The sequence below is a fragment of the Alligator mississippiensis genome, chromosome 3, assembly GCF_030867095.1.
Source record: "Alligator mississippiensis isolate rAllMis1 chromosome 3, rAllMis1, whole genome shotgun sequence".
Lineage (NCBI taxonomy): Eukaryota > Metazoa > Chordata > Crocodylia > Alligatoridae > Alligator > Alligator mississippiensis.
Window position 1 is genome coordinate 76,293,242 of NC_081826.1, and position 22,517 is coordinate 76,315,758.

At 43.4% G+C, this 22,517-nt stretch overlaps 1 protein-coding gene across 1 annotated transcript in view; it reads right to left on the minus strand.

Moving 5' to 3' along the window:
• The window catches only part of SNTG1 (syntrophin gamma 1), a 386,259-nt gene that overhangs the window by 299,052 nt on the left and 64,690 nt on the right, over nucleotides 1–22,517 (minus strand). The window contains exon 3 of the mRNA XM_059724105.1: nucleotides 10,792–10,926. Within this exon, the coding sequence (XP_059580088.1) occupies nucleotides 10,792–10,926 (135 nt within the window). The remainder of the gene's footprint in view (nucleotides 1–10,791; nucleotides 10,927–22,517) is intronic.

Here is a 22,517-nt window from a genome sequence, read left to right on the forward strand (position 1 = left end):
GCTATAAAAAAAACCCCCTTCTTTATTTTTCTGCAACTCACTCTCCATGCTTAGACAAACTATATCTGTTACAATGGAGCTGTTTTGGTTTTATACCAAATGGAATGAAAATCCTGACTGTACCACTGAGGGTCTTCAGCAAACAGAGGTTTCTGCCAACTGCCAATACTCCAAAAAAGAGTATTGCTCCATGAATTTGTAGTAATGTTCTACTCAAAATAGACAGATATTCTGTGATAATCCACTACGTTGCAATAATTTTCCGATCGATCAGTCTTTTTTTTCATAATTATCAATCTCAATTTCCTGTTTTGCTCATTATAGATAACCATGGACATACCTGGTGTCCTCTGCCAACCCTCATGAAAAAAAGAAAAGGAAAAAGAGAATAATTTGAGTTATTAGGCTAATGAAACCATGACCTTCTGGTCAGTGTATTCCACAAAATTTTCTTAAGTTGCTGTTAGGCAGTATCAGGCCATTGCACTGGAGCTCAGATCTATATCAGAGGGCTACCAGCAGCACAGTGCAGATGATACTACATCCAAAAAACATTATTATATGTAGAGATGTATAGAGCTACTGTGAAATTTGAGCTTATTCATGATAGCTTGGGCAAGAGCTTTTTTACAAGATTGCTGTATATGGATAGAGCTGTCATAGAAAGAATGTTGGGTAATTATTTCTAATAATGTTGAAAGATGTTATAAAGAGATACCCTTCTTGAAAGGTTAGTACCATCTCTGTAATTTTATATTCTTTTAATGATTTTATTTTCCTACTCACATATTCAAAGTCTTATACAACAAAAGGAAAACTGTCCTTCAGATCTCCTTAGTACTTGGAATTAAAACACTTTTGCAATTCATATTAAGTAAATCAAATTAAAGGTGAGAGTTGAATAACTGGTTCATGTGAAGTAGCACCTCATTATGATTTCAATAACAGTATACCTGGAGCACCTACTTCAAGAATTCACTTAAGTACATGCTGAAGTCAGATACTTTACAAAAGCATATACATATATTCTTCACTTTAAAGTTAACACGTTTAAGTGTCCTTCCTTAAATAGACATGAATTGCTGAGCTGGAACCAAAGTAAAACATTATTCTGTACTTTTAAGGTTCAAAATGTGATCCAAAATATATTTTATTATTCATTTTAATTAATTATTAGTAACAACTGAAAAAGGAGTGCACACAGTAATCTGCATTTTTATCAGTATTCTTTTCAATTAAAAATATATTTTTACTGCACATTTTGGACATGATTCACTATTGGATATAGATAAAAATCACATCCTTTTATAGTAGATGTGTAATACAACAAGGGATGCAGGCTATTCATATTAACTAGAATTTCTCATGCATAAATATATACAAACAAACCAAAACAAGCAAGAAATCCCTACCCAATAATTCAAGACTTAAACAGGAAAGATGAAAATAGATGAGTCTTTTGAGACCTGTCTAATCAGCCTAGACAACTGGAGCACATGATTCAAGATGATTTAAATGGCCTGTGATGAAAGGATAGTTAACAGTCTGTGAAATGCCAATCATCCTTAGTTAGAATGAACCTATTGATTTAAGACCTTGTGTTAATCCCAGAGGAAATAAGGGTAAAGGGCTTTAAACTCTCTTACCCAACAATGGCACTGCTGAGAGAAAAGAAAAATCCTCATTGCCGCATTGATATAAATCAGTTAATGAGTTATGCATTTAATCTGCAAATAAAATTGGGGTAGGATAATCAATGAAGCAAATCATTTGCTATCTTTTATAATAAAGTAAAATAAAGAGGGCAAAGCTTATAAGGGGAAGCCCTAAGGCTAAATGAAAAATATTAAATGTGCATGCCATTAAATTATTTAAATGCCATGTTCAGCATAAGCAACTGAAGTTGCAACACATTAATGAAAGTTATTTTTTGAATGGTAAAATCTTGTAATAAATAAAACCAGAAATGGCCTGGTGGAGTGGCAGTGCAGTAGTATGGTGCTATAACAAGAACCAACAAGGCATGAGTCTGAACTCATGCTCTTTTGCCTGGATTAATGAAAGTTCAGCACATTGCTGAGAACAGTCATTAGAATGGAAGGAACAAACACAGCTTTTGTACAGTACTCTACAGCTGATAAAAAATGACAGCCAGACTCCAGATGCAATATACAAGCTCACTATTATAATATACAAACTCCAAAGACAATATACAAATCCACCCACGTTGAAAGAGCATTGGATAGGCAAGAAGTTAAGTCACCGTTGGTGCATCAACAATAAGGTATCACTGTCTGCACATGCACCAGTATTAGGGAGCAGTAAACTAACTCTGCCATAAGATAGCACTGTCAGGGACAGTACTATCTTACAGTGGAGTCATTAAGTGGGATCAAACACAAATGTAGACAGTGACTACCCAGTGCAACTTGCACCCAGTCAGTCCAGCCAGCCAGGAGTCAGACACCTGGCTCTTGCCAGCCCCTCTGCCACCCAATGCCGCCACCTGGAGCTTGGGGCTGAATCCCTGGGCATGTCCAGATGAACACACACATGTCTCTTGCAGAGTTTCAAACCCCTTTTATTAGACAAACAAAATTAGAGCAATTTAGGCAATTTAGTCCAATGTAGGCAAAATTAGACCCCTGGATATCCGGGGGGGGGGAGGGGGGTCAAAAAATAGTCCGGGGGAAAAAAGCGGGGTAGGAAGCTCCAGGCAACCAGAAGCTCGGTTGCCTGCATTCTGGTAGCCAGCCAAAGAGCCTCTATGGCTGGCCCATGCCCCGGATGCTGAAGCACGCTGCCTGCCCATGCAGGGCAAGCAGTGGTGCAGGCTGCAGTGATCTGGACCCGGCTTTGTAGCACATAAGTAGGGGACTGAGGGGGCTGGAGAAGGGGGGGGGAGGAGACCATGGGGGGCCCTGCCTGGCCCCAGCCACACATTTGTTCCCCCAACTCCCTGTGCAGTCCCTCACCCCCAATGCATTCCCCTCACTCCCCGTAGGTTCCCCGAGCTCCCTGTGATTCCCCCTCACTCCCCATGCATTCCCCCAGCTCCCTGTGCATTCCCCCAGCTCCCCATTCATTTCCCCCACCCCTGTGGGTTCCCTCAGCTCCCTGTTCATTCCCCTCACTCCTTGAGGAGACGAGCCCCTGCAGATGAGTTGGAGATTTTCCCCTGCTTATCTCCAGTCTCCTGCTCATACTCCTGCTCATATTGAGCCTCCTGAGGGTGGAGACAAGCAGGGTAACATCTACAGCTTGTCTCCAGGGGCTTATTTCCAGCCCCCTGCTCATCCCCTGCTCTCCCCTCATTTCCTTGCTCCCCAATCATTTCCCCTGCTCTCCCCTTCTCCCCCCTCATTTCCCCTGATCCCCCTATTTCCTCTGCTCCCCAGTTGTTTTCCCTGCTCTCCTCTGCTGTCCCCACATGTTCCCTGCTGTCCCCCACTTTCCCCTCATTTCCCCTGCTCTCCCTAGCTACTCAATCACTTTCCTGCCCTACCCAAACCCCCTCACCCCCGACACACACACACAAATGGTCCAAGCTTACCAGCAGTGGCAGCAGCAATTGGGGATGCTTGGAGCCTCATGGCAGAGCCCCTCCACCCCCATGCAGTCAGAGGCATGGGGCTCAGCTTCAGCTGCCTGGCACCCATGTTGCTGGTGCCGCATCATGCGGGTGCAGTGTGGCTTGGCAGAGTGCAGTGCACCATCTGGCAGCTCCAGCTCTCACCTGAGCCAGTGCTGCTAATCTCCAGTGGCCCCCAGCTGCCATAGAGTGCACAGCTCCCTGTGGAGTCAGGCTGCACCTGTACAAGATGCAGTGCCAGCAGCACCTGCCAGGTGGCCGAGGCTGATTCCTGCTGCCCCCCACTGCTCCCACACCACATGGGGGGGGGTTTGCCATGAGGCCCTAGTGGCCCCAATGGCCGCTGCTGCAGCTGGTGATGCAAGGGATGCTAGGGCCAGGTGAGGCAGTGATGGGGAACTGTGACTGGGTGGGCAAATGACAGTGGAACTGGTGGAGCAAGCAGAGGCTAGGACTGGGTGGGGGCATGTTGGCCATGCGGAAGAGGGGGCAATAGCCCCTATGGAGAGGCATGTGGCCCCTGTTGGGGCTGTGGACCTGTGGGGGCAGCAGTCCATAAGCTTTTGGGGGGGGCTGTGCCCTGCAGGGGGCAGGGACCCACCCCACCCAAGCAGCCCCCCATACACCCTCCCCTCACAGTCCCCCCACAATCCCCCCATAAGCCCCACACCCTCATACTTGGCCCTGTAGGTCAGGAGTGAGGAGACTGGGGTGGGGGGCAGGCTGTGGGTTGAGAGTGAGAGTCAAGGGCAAGTGCAAGGGCAGGGCACTGGCATATCAGTGCTGCACATCCTGGTGAATGAAGGGTGTAGGGGCAGCTCTGTTTTTTCTATGACAAAAAAGCCAAAAATCAATGCCAAACCATATAGATATTTAGAATGTATTGCATTATTATGACACAGGCACTGGTAGGCTTCCAAATTGCTTTAAAATTGTAAATATATCAATAAAACTTTGCCCAACTTATTATCTCTCTCTCTCTCTGTATGTTTAGTGGTCTTTTTTTTTTTTTTTACTTGTGAAAGAACATGGATTTTGGGGTATTTTAAAGAGCGACTTTGGGATTTTTTTTATCAGGGATTTTGCAGTTTTTAAATAGGCAACACTAGAATTCCTGCTAGTGAGACAAGACAGTTTCTCAAGGGACTGATCCTTGGGGCACAAAAGGAGACTATTCTATTACACTGGAAAGGGGGCAAGGGGACTAAAAAGCCCCCTTGGTTGAACAGGGAACTCCAGAAGAGACAGAGAGCAAAGAAAGAGAACTACAGGCAGTGGAAGCAGGGGGCAGCCACCAAGGAGGAATATACATCCCTGGCGCACTATTTCAGGGAATCAGGCAGACCAAGGCAGGGCTGGAGCTTAGGCTGGCCACAATAATCAAGGACAATAAAAAGTCCTTCTACAGATACATAGTGAGCAAAAGTAGGGCGCAGAGTAACATGGGGCCCTGCAGGACAGATCAGGTCAGTTGGTGGCCGACAGGGAAAAAGGCAGAGCTCTTCAATGAGTTCTCTGCTTCAGTACTCCTAAGTATTGGCCAAGACAATTCCCTCAATTTGAACATAGACAGATGTCTGGGAGGCACTAGACTACCAATGGTTAGTGTTGACTTAGTTAAGGAGCACTTGGATGGGCTGGATGGGTACAAGTCAGCAGGCCCAGATGACCTCCATCCATGGGTGCTGAAGGAATTGGCCAGTGTCATAGCTGAGCCACTGGAATGGCTGTTTGAGCACTCATGGTGCTCCAGCCATGTCCCTGAGGACTGGAAAAGGGCCAATGTGGTGCCCATATTTTAAGAAGGGGAGAAGGGATGAGTCAGGTAACTTTAGGCCAGTCAGTCTTACCTCCATGTACAATTACATAAGAGGGTACATCAGGACTTGTTTACCAGAGGTCCCCAAGGGATAACAAAATCTAACAGCCATAAACTCCAGGAAGGCCGATTTAGACTAGACATAAGAAAAAGGTTCATTTTGGTGCATGTGTCCAGGGTCTAGAACAAACTCCCCCAAGAGGTGGTGCAAGCACCTACTCTGGACTCATTCAAAAACATTTGGATTCATTTCTTGCTGGGGTCACTTGATCCCAGCTGACTTCCTGGCTATGTTGGTGGAGCTGGACTTGATGATCTCATGAGGTCCCTTGCAGCCCCTAATGTCTATAACATCTATGAAATCTATTAAGTTTGCATCACTTCTATTTGAGCTGCTGCAAGTGCACATGCCTACATGTATGGATGCACCCGCTGTGACCCATGCCAGCCCAGGGCTGCTCTGCCCTGGCTTAAATTGCTGCTGTCCCAAGTACACATATAGATGCTGTGCCTGAGAGAATTGTACCGTGACTCAAAATGGCTCCGGAGTTTATTGTGTTGCATTAATTGCATGTGTAGATGTACCCAGTATCAACAGAAATAACCATAATATTCACAGAAGGAGGACTTACAGCCTTACAGAGATTTTTAAAAAGCCTATGTATTCACTTCCACTGAGATTTTCTTATCAGTCAGTTGGTTTGGCCTACCACTTTTATTAAACACCTGCACAGCTTTGACTATTTCAACTATTTTAACCCTCTGGGTTAAAATCCATGGGGAACACGGCACAGGGGACACAATGGTGGGAGTCTACTACAGACCTCCCACTCAAAGTCCTGAGCTTGACCAGGAGTTTGCCTGGGAACTGGCTGAGGCCGCATGCTCCAGGACCATGGTTGACATGGGTGACTTCAATTACCCGGACATCTTGTGGGAGGATCGCTCAGCAAAATCTGAGCGGTCGCAAAGCTTCCTCTCATGCGTGGATGACCTCTACCTGACTCAAGAAGTCTATGGGCCAATGAGAGGCAAAGTGCTGCTCGACCTGGTCCTGGCTACTGGGGATGACCTAGTTGGCGACCTAGTGATCGATGGGAAGCTGGGTGACAGCGACCACGAGCTGATCACCTTCATCATCCGCCGAAAAGCTGGCAACTCAGTCAGCAACACGGAAGTCCTTGACTTCAGGAAAGCTGACTTTGACAAGCTCAGGAGGCTTGTCAGTGAGGCCCTAAGGGACCATGACCACGGGGAGAGGGGAGTTCAAGAAGAGTGGTTGCTCCTCAAGGGAGCGATCCTCAAAGCACAAACTAAGTCTATTCCATCTCAGAGGAAAGGCAGCAAGAGGGCACAGCAGCCCCCCTGGCTCTCCAGGGACCTAGCAGGACCTCCTGAGGCTAAAAAGAAAGGCCTACAAAGGATAGAGGATGGGAGACACCTCCAAGGAGGATTATTCTGCACTGGTCCAGTCCTATAGGGAGCAGACCAGGAAAGCCAAGGCTGCAACTGAACTCCAACTAGCTTTGAGCATCAAGGACAATAAAAAGTCCTTTTTCAGATATGTGGGGAGCCGGAGGAAAAGCAGGGGAAACGTTGGACCCCTGCTGAACCAGATGGGGCAACTGACAACTGACGCCCAGGAAAAAGCCAACCTATTAAATAGGTACTTTGCGTTGGTCTTTCATCAGTCCCATGGGATGCCCATGCCCACTACGGGACAGGGAAGTCCAGGTCAGGGTGATCCCCTGCCCTCCATTGATGCTGACTTCATGAAGGAACATCTTGAGAAGCTGGATACCTTCAAGTCAGCCGGCCCTGACAATCTTCACCCCAGGGTACTCAAGGAGCTGGCGAGCATCATAGCTCAGCCTCTAGCACGGATCTTTGAAAACTCTTGGTGCTCTGGTGTAGTGCCCGAAGACTGGAAGAAGGCCAATGTGGTCCTATCTTCAAGAAAGGAAGGAAAGTGGATCCGGCTAACTATAGGCCCATTAGCCTGACTTCTATCCCGGGGAAGATCTTAGAAAAGTTTATTAAAGAGGCCATCCTTAATGGACTGGCTGATGCCAACATCTTAAGGGATAGCCAGCATGGGTTTGTTGTGGGTAGGTCTTGCTTGACCAATCTCATTTCCTTCTATGACCAGTGACCTATCACCTGGACAAGGGAGAAGAGATTGATGTCATATATCTTGACTTCAAAAAAGCCTTTGATCTGGTTTCCCATGATTGCCTCTTGGAGAAACTGGCCAATTATCGCCTTGGGTCCTCCACGATCCACTGGCTGGAAAATTGGCTCCGGGGTCGGACCCAGAGGGTAGTAATTGATGGAAGTCACTCATCGTGGTGTCCTGTGACCAGTGGGATCCCCCAAGGCTCTGTCCTTGGACCCATACTGTTCAACATCTTCATTAATGATGTGGACACTGGAGTCAGAAGCAGACTGGCCAAGTTCACCGATGACACCAAACTTTGGGGCAAAGCATCCACACCAGAAGACAGGCGGGTGATCCAGGCTGACCTGGACAGGCTCAGCAAGTGGGCAGACAAGAATCTGATGGTGTTCAACACCGATAAATGCAAGGTTCTCCACCTTGGGAAGAAAAACCCGCAGCATCCTTATAAGGTTGGCAGTGCTATGTTTGCTAGCACTATGCAAGAAAGAGACTTGGGGGTCATCATTGACCACAAGATGAACATGAGCCTGCAGTGCGATGCTGTGGCTAGTAAAGCGACCAAAACGCTGGCTTGCATCCATAGATGCTTCTCAAGCAAATCCCGGGACGTCATTCTCCCCTTGTACTCGGCCTTAGTGAGGCCGCAGCTGGAGTACTGCATCCAGTTTTGGGCTCCACAATTCAAAAAGGATGTGGAGAAGCTTGAGAGAGTCCAGAGAAGAGCCACACGCATGATCAGAGGTCAGGGAAGCAGACCCTACAATGACAGGCTGAGAGCCCTGGGGCTCTTTAGCCTGGAAAAACGCAGGCTCAGAGGTGATCTGATGGCCACCTATAAGTTTATCAGGGGTGACCACCAGTATCTGGGGGAACGTTTGTTCACCAGAGCGCCCCAAGGGATGATGACTAGGTCGAACGGTCATAAACTACTACAAGACTGTTTCAGGCTGGACATAAGGAAGAATTTCTTTACTGTCTGAGTCCCCAAGTTCTGGAACAGCCTGCCACTGGAGGTGGTTCAAGCGCCTACATGGAACACATTCAAAAGCAAACTGGATGCTTATCTTGCTGGGATCCTATGACCCCAGCTGACTTCCTGCCCTTTGGGCAGGGGGCTGGCCTCGATGATCTTCCAAGGTCCCTTCCAGCCCTAATGTCTATGAAACCTATGAAACTAAGGTTTTACTTCTCAGTGGCTAAATAGAGTACAGAAGATTGTTCACTTTGTGGGTATGGATCTCTGGAGGCCTCATCCAGGGAGTGTGGATGTTTGTTTTCCCAGGGACAAGAAGCAGTGGCACACCTTGTGTCACTGTTACTTTTCCACATGGAATGCCTGTGCCATGCACAGCAGGTTACCCTGGGTGGGGTAGGGAAGGCTGGGGCCAGCACTGTGCTGACTCCAGCAGCCTTACCTGGGGTCCTGGGAGCCTTTTGGGGTTGCAGCAGTGGTGATCCTGCCACTTGGAGCCTGGCTGGCAGCTCGAGCATGGCTCTGGCCAGCCAGGCTCCAGTTTTGGGTGGGCATGCTGCCCCTGTGTACACTGCTCAGCTTTTTTTTCCAAGCAGGTTTTTTTGACCCTGGGATCTCCACCTGAATGTGTGGTATGTGGGATCACAGATGTACCGCGTACCATATGCCTGTGCTTGTCTGGACATGGCCCGGGGAGTTATTCTACTACTGGTGACATACTCTGAGTTGATTTTGGGTATGCATTCAGTATATTTTTACTACAATTATATTTAGAGATACTATAAAATAGGGGCATGACGGAAGTATTATTGGATCCAGGAGCAATCCCAGAGATGTTGCATATATAGACATTATGCTGTTGTGTCTCATAGCATTTAACATGAAGTACTCTGATAATCTCATTAGCTCAAAAGGAGTATAGGATTTTATAACAGTTTCCAGTAAATTATGAGCAAACAAGCACACCCTTTTGATAATATACTATCTATAAAAATATATATAAAGATATTAATAGTAAGTGGATTTCTATGAGTTTTTGAAACAGCCTATAAAATTTTATTTAAAAGTAACAACAACAAAAACAGAAAAAATGCCATTCTTGATATAGAAATATGTTGGGTAGTTTGCCTATATCAAAAGTATTACTGTTCATGTCCATGTAATTCTATAGATCTTGAGAGTCATTTTTGATAAAATGCAATTAAACTATAGAACTACATTGTTTTTGTGCCTACTAAATTCAACAGGAGTTTAAAGTAAGAGGTTGCTCTCTTCTATCACCTAAAACTCAGCAAAAACTATCAAAATGCCTTGAAAGTGCATCATTCAATGGTTTCAATATTTGAACTCCAGTCAATCAGTTCAGAAATACTAATGAATTTCTGGAATGTAGTTAAGAGGTAGTTCAATGTCAAGGCAATATATCAAGCAACCAATATCAGCATAAAGGAACAGTCATATTGATATACCATATTTACTTGAATATAAGATGACCCTGAATATACAGAACCCTTCCCCCTGTAATTAGATTCTACATATGGGAAATTTATAAATTTGTTATAACTTCCCAGGTATGTAATTTAGTTATTGGATGTTTAGCCTTGAATTTTTCTCTCTCCCACTGCTACATCAGGAAAAATAAATGTGGGGGTCTGGTAGCCCCCTTGCCCTCTGTCCCCTGTAATGTCTTCCTCCTGCAGCTCCTTCCTCCCACCCCACCCATTACTATCAAACCCTGCTCTCCCTGAGCACATAGAAGTGTAAATGGCATATTTGAAAACACTGATTTTTAAATAAACATGCCTGTAGTAATCAATCTCACCCAGAATTGATACATTTTACCATTTTAAAAATTCCTGTATGTTTTAACACAGGTACTCCATAAACACACTTTTAAGCAGAACTGTTGTAACTAATATATATATATATATATATATATATATATAGAGAGAGAGAGAGAGAGAGAGAGAGAGAGAGAGAGAGAGAGAGAAAGTACATACTATGGGATCAGAGGAGGGACAAACCAAGACCAGTACTGTGAAGCATTAGCTTAATACAGATACCATATTCAAAATGTACTTAGATATATCTCCATTAAAGGGAACAGCAAGTGGAAAAAACAGATATATAGTATACTTGCACATGTACACATACACCTGCTCATGCCCCCCCCTCCCCCCGGTGTTTTTAACATAATACACTTTAACAGAAGAATAAAGACTACTTACACCAGAATAGAAAGGCTCACCAGACACACAGATCACATCCTGCTCCTGGATCATCAAAATATCTTTGGCTAAGTGCAGCCGCACTTTGAAAGGCTCCTGGTTACCATCCTGCAGCAAACAAATCCCTGTCTTTGTCTTCAAAGGAAGGAACAGAGAGAAAAGTTTGCTTAGTGTCCATATTGTTTCCAGTGTCCATACTATGAAGCAAAATAATTGGTGTTTCTTAGGCCTGGTGTTAATGCTGTGTTCACCATGAATCTTTCCCCACTAGATATGAAAAAATGTTTCCTGAGATTGCTGTATATATTTGCTGTATTCAGAATAGAAGAGAACTGTGGTAACGTTGTGATAGGAGTTGATTAAGTTTGACATTTTTAAAACATTATTTATTAAGGAATCCAACCCATACAATAACAGATTTAACACCCAAAGGCATATCCATTCCCCCAAAATATACACAAAGACAGACATCAATCATTATCAGCAGTGATACCACAATCCATACAATGTGCACAGAAGTCTTGTGCTCCTTTCTCCTTCTCCCAAGTTTTGGGACCTGATTCTACTCATAATGAGTAATAAAATTCATTATTAGTTTCGTTGGGAGTAGTAACACATTCTTGTGTGCTCTTTCAATGATTAGGTACTAATTCCTCATTTGAACACGAGAGGAATTACCATTTGCTCAAAGAGGCTATGCCAAGACTAAAGGAAGGTGAATGAGTTTAATACTGCCAAAATAATGAAAGAAAAACAAACAAAAAAAAAGAATACTATATATATAAGCCTGTGCTACACAGTCATGTACTTTACCAGGCTATAAGAAGAGCATGTTACTCATGTCTTAACCTTACTTTTCAAATGAGGCATGCTAAATTAAACACAGAAGAGAAAGAGATCAAAGAACCAAACCTCCTCTGTCTCTACCAACCAAACCAAACCTTTATGCTGTGACTTGTACAATTTAAATTTAGAAATATATATATATATATATATATATATATATATATATAAAATAATAGATCAACAGTTCTGTAGCCTTGCTCAATTTACAAGCAAAGAACAATGTAATAGTGGAGTTGCGTCTTGCTCGACTTTCATTTATACAGCGTATGCTGGATGTCTGAGAAGTCAAGTGGATACAGGTGTGCGCACATATAGTACTTATTAATCTTTCTTTCAAGGTCTGTGCTGAAAATACATAGTGTACACTGTAGAAATATTAAATTTTATAAGACTTCATGCAATGTCCACAGCCAGAACCCAAGGCTTTCATGTTAGTAGGAATCTTTTTTTGTAGTGTATTAAAAAAATGACACCAATTAAGTATATTTTACAAATTTAAAAACTGTATAGAAGCCTAAAAGTACCATTTTTCTATATTTGTATTTTGCCAGCTAGTAAACATTTTTGCACAGTGTCAGCAACCAGGAAAAGGTAGGCAACCACGTACTGTGGACTCGGGTCTTGCTCAATTAATCCATGGAGTCGGAGGATAATAAAAGCAGTGTTGCAGAATGAAACTGCTCTTACCCTAGATAAGGACTATCATTGAATCTGATGTATCTGACATCAGACACCATGGCCTCTTAGTGTAAGTAACCTAAGACAATCTCAGAAGGTGAATTTAAGGATTTAAGATGGTTGAGAATTCAGCTTCCTTCTGTGGTCTATCCCCAAATTCAATATAGCTATTGCTAATAAACTATGCTGAGTAATAACTTGATTCTATTAAATGCCAATGCTAGAACTCCCAACTACATCTCTTAGAAGCAAGATTTTACCTACTGGACACTAAATGTTTCCTTTCTTCAGTGTGGTGATGAATGGGTATAAGGACATAAACAAGGCTCTCTTTGGGTTTTTCTGCCAAGGAAGACACAAATATGATAATACTTGTCATTGACAATAACAGGAAGGTGAGCTACTCATTTATAGGCAACAAACTTTGGGGAACAGAGCCCTAGAATAAGCTCTGGACACCTTACTTCAGGATTGTGCAGAAAAAAAGAATGCGTATACATTTCTGAGCGGGGTATCAGAATCTAAAGAAACTATAGAATCTACTGCTCTGCACAGGGAATACAAAAGGTTTCAGGGTCTGATAGTGTTCTGGAGATCTAAACTACTTGTACTTCTTCACACTGACGAATTCTCTTCTTTTGCTGCTATTGCACAAAGAAACTCAACTGCAGTCCTGGGATTATTTTTTTCCATGGACACCCACGATCAAACTTGTGCAATTTGCCCCTTGTATTGAAAAGCAGTTACACATGGACTTGACCTCCATCGGAGATTTTCCTTATCTATTTGGTAAATACATTAGACATAATAAAAGAGTGAGGTGTATGATCATAAAAAGCATGGTAGTAGCCCGCTGGTTCAGGTGGATGACCACCTCATTCATTGCAACGCAGTGAGTCATATTAAGTGGGAGAGGCAAAGAATAGGATGGGAGATACAGAGAATGAACTGAACACCCACAGGTGATCAGCTTTCTTACAACCCAGCTTTCATCCTAAGAACATGAATAAGTCCAAAAAAAAGAAGGCACACAAGAAGGTCCTATTTCTGAATATAGAGAGATACTGGTGCTTCATGCATTCACTCTCTCTCAAAAGGACAAGGACTCCTGGAACTAATGGCTTCTATCACTTGAGAGTGGTAAATATGAAGCTATTAACTGCTTGAAGCATGGTGCTATAGAACAAGGTTTTTACCTTTCTTCAGTATGATTTTTGGCTCTCTTTCAAACATGTAAAAAGCACTTACCGCTTGTAAGTATTCTTTAGAAAGGAACCCAGACAAAGAGGATGCCAAGAAAATTAACAAAATCAGGGCCAGTTATAAAAGAAAAACAATTTTTTTGGGCAGGAAAAATGCTGATTTGATTTTTCAAGCATTCTAATGTTTTGGTTATTTTTAAAAGGTATGCATTATTTTGTTTTCATTTATTTCAATAAACAAAATGTCTCTGCTTCATGAAAACTGGGGTTTTGTAAACAAACATTTCAGCAGTCTTCTCCAAAATGTTTTTTCATTAAAAAACTAACCGCCTCCCCCAACACAGGAACCCCCGTATGATCTTTCCCCACAAAATATGAAATATCTATAGTGATTTTATGATATGTTAAAGTATTTTTCAATTAGAAAACTTCTTGTTTTGAAAACATGTTAAACGCTATAAACAAATCTAAGATTTTTTGCTCCCTTGTATTCGAATTCACATCATTATATAATAGTATATTTTTAAAAAACAAATGAAAATATTACTTAGCCCAATGTTGTAACTGTTCTACATGCAGAACTCCCGCTAAAGTTAGGGGATGCTAGATTTAGAGAGCATTGGGGCTGCTGACCCCATACATAGCACCATAGGCAGAGCTCAGATTTTGAAAAGGGCAGTGTGGGTGATGTGGTGCATCATCCTATAATGCAACGCATATTGTTATCCAATTAAAAATAAACTAGAAACTTTACTAATATGCTAGGGGCCTAGGCTATATTATATAGTTTATGATCCAAACAAAAACAAATAACTGAGTCTGCCGGGGAGGGCTGACTGTCAGCTGTGTTGTGGGGAAGGCACCCAGTACAGGGAGGGGTCAGTTGTTACCACACAGCCTGCCTACAGACAATACTGTTCTCTGCACTTCCATAAAAGTCCCCCAGACACTTCACCATGGCCCCAAAGTGCCTCTAACCATCCTTTATGAATTGCCACTGACACCTCGAGTGTCTCCTTGCTCCATTTTGTCCCTCATTATCCCACATGCTCAACCCCACCCCATCATGACCTAAACCCAGAACACACCATCGCCCCCACATCCTGCCCCTTTGTTGCCCCCCAATTAACCCTTTGCACCCTGCATGGACATATTCTATATTCTTGAAACTTGGCAGGCTTCATGCTCTCAGCAGAGGCTACCACCCCTGCAAGTTTCATCCAAATCAGACAAAAACAACAAAGTTGTAGATATCTAATTGATCCCCCATTATACCCTATAGCCGGATATCCGAGGTGGCTCCGAAGCTTTGGAGGCACTTCGGCCAGATCAAAGCAGGAACCTAGTCTGGAGCTCTGGATCGGATCCCTGGCATCTGAAGCAGCCAGATCCGAACACGGATCAAATAGCTGCCTACTTGCACAGGCCTACTAGAGACCCCGCCACTCTCCTCAGCACTAAAACTCATGTGCTCATCACACCTCCCTGTCCCCATAATGACCCAGCCTCTCCTCAACCCACACCCCTCTACTCCACAGGCTCCCATCCCAAAAGGCTCTTGGTGCCCACGATAACCCATCCAGCCCCCTATGGTCTCTGGGAATCCTTTACCCTCAAAACCCCTCCTAAGCAATTCTCTCTACCCCTCATGGCCCCTGACCATAGGGCAGGTGGGAGCAGAGCTGTAAGTGTCTGCTGCTCCACTTTTCCCCCCATAGCATGCCCAGAGCTGGCCAACCACTGCCTTCTACTCTCAACATACAGAAACAAATGGCTGGGTCAGAGGAGGACTCGCTTCAGCTGCTGGCAGTACCCCTACTCTGGGTGACTGAGCCGTCTCCTCCAACCATGCCAAGTTTTATGCCACCCTGCTTGCACCACTAGTTTGGCCTCCATCCTCTGCTACAATGAAAAACCAAGGAAAAGGTCATTGCAGTAAGTTAACTCTTTCCCTCCCCTTTGCAACTCCCTCTTGCCTCCGACTGCTACACCACTGCACAGCTCAGTCTGCTTTTAGCCTTGTCCCTCCCTTCCCTGTCTCTGATTTGTTGTGGGTTCAAGTTCCTTAGGAACAAAGCCACTCAGTGCACATTCCTAGGTGGCAGCACACTCTTACTGGACATTTTGAGGGGTAAGCAGAGAAATATTACCAGGACTATGTAGCAAGATAACTGCAGAAGAAAGGCTAGTTTGATTAGAGGAAGATCAGGCATCGTTAATACCTCTGGAGAGAAGAGATTAGCAAAATCAAGTAGATTAGAATGTGTCATTAAGTCAATTGACTCCCTCAGCTCCACCTGAATAAAAAGGTTTTTGTCCCTGCCAAGAAGTTTCCATTCAAAGGGCAGGGGGTGGGGGTGACCCCACCCCTGCTCCAGCACAGTACTGTTGTTCTAACATTACTATATCTTTTAAAAATTGGAAGTAGTAAAATGGATTAAATGGAAGGGCCAAACATGGTGAAAAAATTGTATCAGGAGAGAATTTTAAAAGCCAAAAAAAGAGAGGAGTTAGATCCTTCAAGTGCAAGAAAATCTCTCTCCTTCTCCTTAAATAGTAGTGTCTCTATATCTATTTGATAATCTTCTCATTTATACACTATGACTATTATATTGCAGGAAGAAGACTCCTCCTGATGCCTATGTCACAAAAGCATTTGTTTGTTGCTTCCGGTTATGGGACGTATTTTGGAAGCAGCAAGTGACATCAGGTGCTGAAAAGAGCAGGGTAGTAACAACTATTGTGAGCCACAAAGGGACAATTATAAACTCCTACAGCCCCCAAACTCCCTGCAGTCATCCACTGATCAGGGCTGTAGCCAAGTTTTTACTCACCCCAAAACTATAAGAGAGCTACAGCTAGCCCTGGGATAAATACAACCTTTAATACATTGGTTTTTGTAGTTCTGATTTACTTGACTGCACATTTTTGATTCAGCCAATTACACTATAAAAACCTCCAAAAAAGCTTTCAGCACAAAGCTAAGGGGCTTCTTTGTGGGAAGTAAGTGGCACATAAGCATAGCAGACACAATTAGGCTTTACAATAAAATTAAGATTCAAGTCAGTTTTTAGATGCACGTGGGCAGAGTTTATTCAGTCTATACAAGAAAAGCAGGCATGGGAATAGTAAAACATTCTGGTTCTCTGAAAGATTGATGGCACATTCACAGATCTTATTTACATGAAGCCATCTAAAACAGAATGAAGCACTGTAACCATTGTTCTGTTGGGAGAAAACTGGTTTATGGTATATCTCTAAATTAAATCTGCAGTCACATCACCTCCCTCCCTGAGAGTTGCATTAATAGAGATAAAAACAGGAAAGCCTAAAGTACTAAAACATAGCAGATTCTAGAAGAGGAAAGTGAAGAGGTAGATTGAAATGAGTAAATCATCTCAAGCAAAGCTCTTAGGTATAGGAAAAAGTCATTGGACTGTTCTCTATTATGTTTCATTTTTGTCTAGCCCTGCACTCCAAAACACCACATAGAAATGCAATAGGTGGGATCCTTTTATGTCACTGCTACACAAAACCTTATACTTTAGGTGCGGACCAAGTAAACTTATCCAATATAGATTCATAGATGTCAGGGTCAGAAGGGACCTCAATAGATCGAGTCTGACCCCCTGCATAGGCAGGAAAGAGTGCTGGGTCTAGATGACCCCAGCTAGATGCTTATCTAACCTCCTCTTGAAGACCCCCAGGGTAGGGGAGAGCACCACCTCCCTTGGGAGCCCGTTCCAGACCGTGGCCACTCTAACTGTGAAGAAGTTCTTCCTAATGTCTAGTTTAAATCTGCTCTCCGCTAGCTTATGGCCATTATTTCTTGTGACCCCCAGGGGCACCTTGGTGAGTACAGCCTCACCAATTTCCTCTGCGCCCCCATGATGAATTGATAGGTAGCCACAAGGTTGCCTCTCAACCCTCTCTTGCGGAGGCTGAAGAGGTCCAGGAGACCCAGTCTCTCCTTGTAGGGCTTGGCCTGCAAGCCCTTAACCATAGGAATGGCCCTTCTCTGGACCCTCTCCAGGTTATCCGCATCCCTCTTGAAGTGTGGTGCCCAAAACTGCACGCAGTATTCCAACTGCGGTCTGACCAGTGCCCGATAGAGGGGAAGTATCACCTCCTTGGTTCTATTTGTCATGCACCTGCTGATGCACAATAAAGTGCAATTAACTTTGCTGATGACTTCATCACACTGACGACTCATATTCATCTTGGAGTCCACTAGGACTCCAAGATCCCTTTCTGCTTCCGTGCCTCCAAGCAGGTCATTCCCTAGGCTGTAGGTGTGCTGGACATTTTTCCTCCCTAGGTGCAGCACTTTACATTTCTCCTTGTTAAATCGCATTCTATTTTCTGCCCATTTGTCCAACCTGTCCAGGTCTGCCTGTAGTTGTTCCCTGCCCTCCAGTGTGTCCACTTCTCCCCACAGTTTTGTATCATCCACAAACTTGGACAATGTACACTTCACTCCCTCATCCAAGTCACTGATGAAGACACTGAAGAGTATTGGTCCAAGGACCGAGCCCTGCAGAACCCCACTTCTCACGTTCTTCCAGGTGGATACTGACCACCACTCTCTAAGTTCAACCCTCTAGCCAATTTGCCACCCACTGGACTGTGTAATCATCCAAGTCACAGCCTCTTAACTTGTTCACCAGTATGGTGTGGGATACTGTATTGAAGGCCTTCCTGAAGTCTAAGTAAATGACGTCAACCCCTACTCCTGTGTCCAGGTGTTTTGTAAACTGGTTGTAAAAAGAGACTAGATTAGTCAGGCATGATCTACCTGCTACGAACCCGTGCTGGTTTCCCCTCAGCATAATTTTTCCTGCTGGGCTGTCACATATATGAGCCTTAATAATCTTTTCAAAGACTTTACCAAGGATGGAGGTGAGACTGACTGACCTCTATATGAACCTATAGAGGATCACCCAGACACATGAACTCACGTAGCATTATACTTCACATCAATGTTTTTCTTTAGTCTGATCGTGAATGACAAATAAGAACAGTTAGGCCTTGTAGTCCACTCCTGCCAATGAAGGAAACCTCTCTGCTTTACTGTGCTAATATACTCTGATTTCTAATTTATGTTACTGTTATAGGTTAACAAAGTAAGATCAACCTTTGAATTTGCCTACAGTACCACCATACAGTGTACCACCAATTTGCAACCATAATCAACTGATCATCATCAGCATCAAGGCAGTGCAAAAAAGATATATAGGACATCTTTGCCCAGCAACATTCAGATTTTTGTCCTGTGCATTTTAATCTCACCCAAAGTTCCAAATCTGGTATCTTTTAAATAATATGTATAGGAATAGTTATCTAATGATAACATCTTGGTTCAACATTTACATCCTTCAAATTAATTTTGGAGGAAATAGACAAGCTCTTGTTAAAATAGGCAGCTATGCCAAAAATAAGTTGTTTCTAAAAACATATTTTTAAGCTCAAACAATGTTCTTCCATGTACGTGTGAAGTATTGTAGGCGCCAAACTAGTTTCAAATAGACCTTCAAGTATTCCTTTTCCCTAACATGCTAAGATAATAGTAGCCTTTCCACAAGGCTAAGATTTTGTTTGTTCTGGTTCTGCATTTTTCCCTGTCACTAACATTAAGCAACAATAATTATTGGATTATCTGTGACTGTTGACCATGGGAGATTTAGTTTATTGGTTTGCATGGCCTATTTTACTCTTCTGGATACTGAGATGAACTGAATCTGACCTTGAAACATTTGGAGATTTGCCCAGCCTTGTCAAGAAAGGTGAACATAAAAATAAGAAAGGTAAATAGAGTGACAGGTTTCAGGAGGCAATGAGAGCAGGTGCTAGAGATGGACACTGTACCATCATTACATGTCAGTGACACATAAAGGAAGTTTTTCATATAGTCTAGCTACTCATGCTGCTGGATTGTTGTCAGTCAGATGGACCATGTTTAAGGACCAAGGCACATTTGGAATTCATCCAATCTGTGCTTGGCTTGTCATGCAGAATGTAGAGAACATGTTTTTAGCAGATCCTTTTAGTTATATTATGTATGGACATTCTCAAATTAAAAGGACAACAGGATCTCTTTCTCTAGTACATCCCTTCTACAAGGCAACCCTAGAATTTAGGATGGAAACAGATCTTTCCTTTCATTGCCTTTGTGCCTGATACTGTTCACCCTAGGAATTCCTATGCAAAACTGTCCCCTCAAGCCCTGGGAGTGCCTATCTGACTTTCCCTGCTTACCAAGGTGCACCCCAGAGATGTGAGGGGTATGCCTCAACACCGCTTCTACTGTGCAGTAACTACAAGCTACTGTGCAGTAGATTATTTCTACTTGACAGTAGGGTCAGAAACGACCCATGCGGTACTGGGACCATGCAGTCATGGCAGTTACTGTGCAGTCATTTAGTCTATTTAGTCATTTAGCAAATGACTAAATGCAGTAACAACTGCAGGCCCATATGTAGAGGCATCTAGTATATGCCCAGACAACATGCAGGAGTTAAGGACCACCCCAGCCTCTCGCTATAGAGTCACTGGGGTTTCTCCTGGTGTTGTCATTTTAAAGCAGATGAAATGATTCATGGCCTTTCTATCCTTGCCAATAGGGCTTCTACACTCTGAATGCCCCTCAGACTTGAGCCTTTACTCCTCCACCAGTACACTATAAGGTGATAATCAGTTAAAACCTCCAGAGGTTTTTTATCAGATTAGTCCTCTTCCTTATAATAAACAAACCAAGAGAGGAAGAGTTCAGCTTTGACAGAGGGCTTCTCACATTTCTCTGTTTCCTGATCAAGCAGAGATGAAAAGGCTGTCCACCAAGGAAAAAAAGCTCCCAAAGAGACAGGAGAGTTAGTTATCCAACATATTGCATCTCTAACAATATTTGTTTAATTCTTATTGTTTCTGTTTTGAGTCCTTAAAGAATTCTATGAGTCCCGGTGGTAGGGAAGGATTTAAACGGAAGAGCCTCAGTATAACCCCAGTAAAAAAACAGTATGCTGCAAGGCCTTATGTTATTAATGCTGATCCATCTACTCATGCAATTAATTTTCTTCACAAAAAATTCAGGCTCATTAAAGCACTTCTGGGTGCACGTCTACATATGCATCGCCATCAGGAGCACATTGTACCTGACAGGAGCAGCCCGGTTCAGGGTTGCTTCTGCCCTGCTCTGCCCCCCTGCAGCAGCCAATGGGAGCTCCAGACTCCCCTGGGTGCCAGCCCTGGGGCTGGTAGGGGCCCCAGGACCAGTCCTGAACCCCACATGGCTGGGAGAGCTGTCCCAGCTTGTCAGGGATGCTGCCTGCTACATGGGGATTAGGACCCTCCTGATCCCCATTTGGCTGGGATACAGCAGTCATGGCTGCCAGGACAGCTCTCTCAGACACCTGGGGATCAGGTTGGGATCTGATCTCCATGTGGTTGGGACACAGAAGTACCAACAATTCTACGAGCCATTTGGGGATCCTCACATGGTGGGGAGACAGCTGCTTTTGCACCCAGCACAGCTCTTTCCCTGCATCGTGGCATAACCAGGCAGCAGCGGGGCCCTTGCTGCCTGAGCTGACCACTCCCAGTCAGCATCTACACCTGCACCACTGCACAATAGCTAATACGCTGTTCCTCTAGTACCTGTATTTCCTGATACTAGCAAATGGCACATTTGCCTAATTTACTGAGCAGTAAATCCTGCATACGTGTAGACAGTGGCACTTTACTGCACATTAGATTGGTCTAATGCACAGTAAAGCATCTCATCTAGATGTGCCCAGAGTGAATGAAGCAGAACTCTGTCAGATTCCTTGGTTCTGGATGACTTCTTAGCACTACTTAGCTCTTTTAGCCCCTTCATTCCTCCACACAGGAGATTTTCTCTGTTTTACTCTTAGAACTACCTGAACTAAAATTTCTAGAAATGTGTAATACAAATTGAGAAATATACATTTTATATATTACATATGTAAGCAATGGGTGCTAGGAAAAGAGAAAGTTAACTACATTACTGACAGTATCTAATGCTGAAGAACCTGATATTTTAAAAATAATTTTCACTTGCTTAGACAGAAAATGCAGAACTTTCTAGCTGTATTACAGTAAAGGGGAAAGACTCTACTCCACAAAAATGAATCAGATGCATGTGTTCAGATAGAAAGTACAAAAAAAAAAAGCTTGTGCACGACCTATGGCTGAAGAGGTGAGGAGGACATTTTGACACTTGGGAAAGATGGTAACCATATAAAATAACCCAGTCATCCCACAATTCATTTGTTTAAGAAAGTTCTTCTCACTAAGACAGATACTAAAAAAGGAACTGCATAGGTTCATTGCTTTGCAAATCATAGAGTTAGGATATGGACATAGATACATTTGAAGCCTTTTCAAAAGGGACATGTTTCAAAAGGGGAGCTATTGAGCAGAAGCATGCAACAGTTACTATATTCTAAGAGTTACATGAGGACAAACCAGGAACAATGCAAATGTAGCAAAACCATGAACTGTACCAACACTGCTTCACCCAGTGATAACATTAGAGCAGTTTTTTGTATCATTCCCATCTTGTCTGTACCTAAATGGCAGAATAAAACTGCTGCAGTATAGTTCAGAGCAAGATTTTACCTCTTTTTGAAATGGCTCCAAATGTACATGTATCCATACTCTAAGTAAAATCACCGAAGTGGAAACACCTGTCAGTCACTTGGGGGATGGGGGGAGGGAGAATGGAAACTTTTATGTATAGAGTAATAAGAATTATATAAATATGGAAAAAGGAACATTTTCTACTTCTTACTAAGGAAGAAATTTGCAGAGATGTGGCTGATGACAAAGATATGTCAACACTTGATGCATTAGCAGGGGGTGGCAGGCGTGCTTCAAAAAAAATAGCACACAATTGTGTGCATTCTATGTTCCCTGTAGGAGACAATTTCCTCAGACTGCTGTTTGATTTGTGTTTTGAATATGAGGTGTTTCACAAGAAAAATA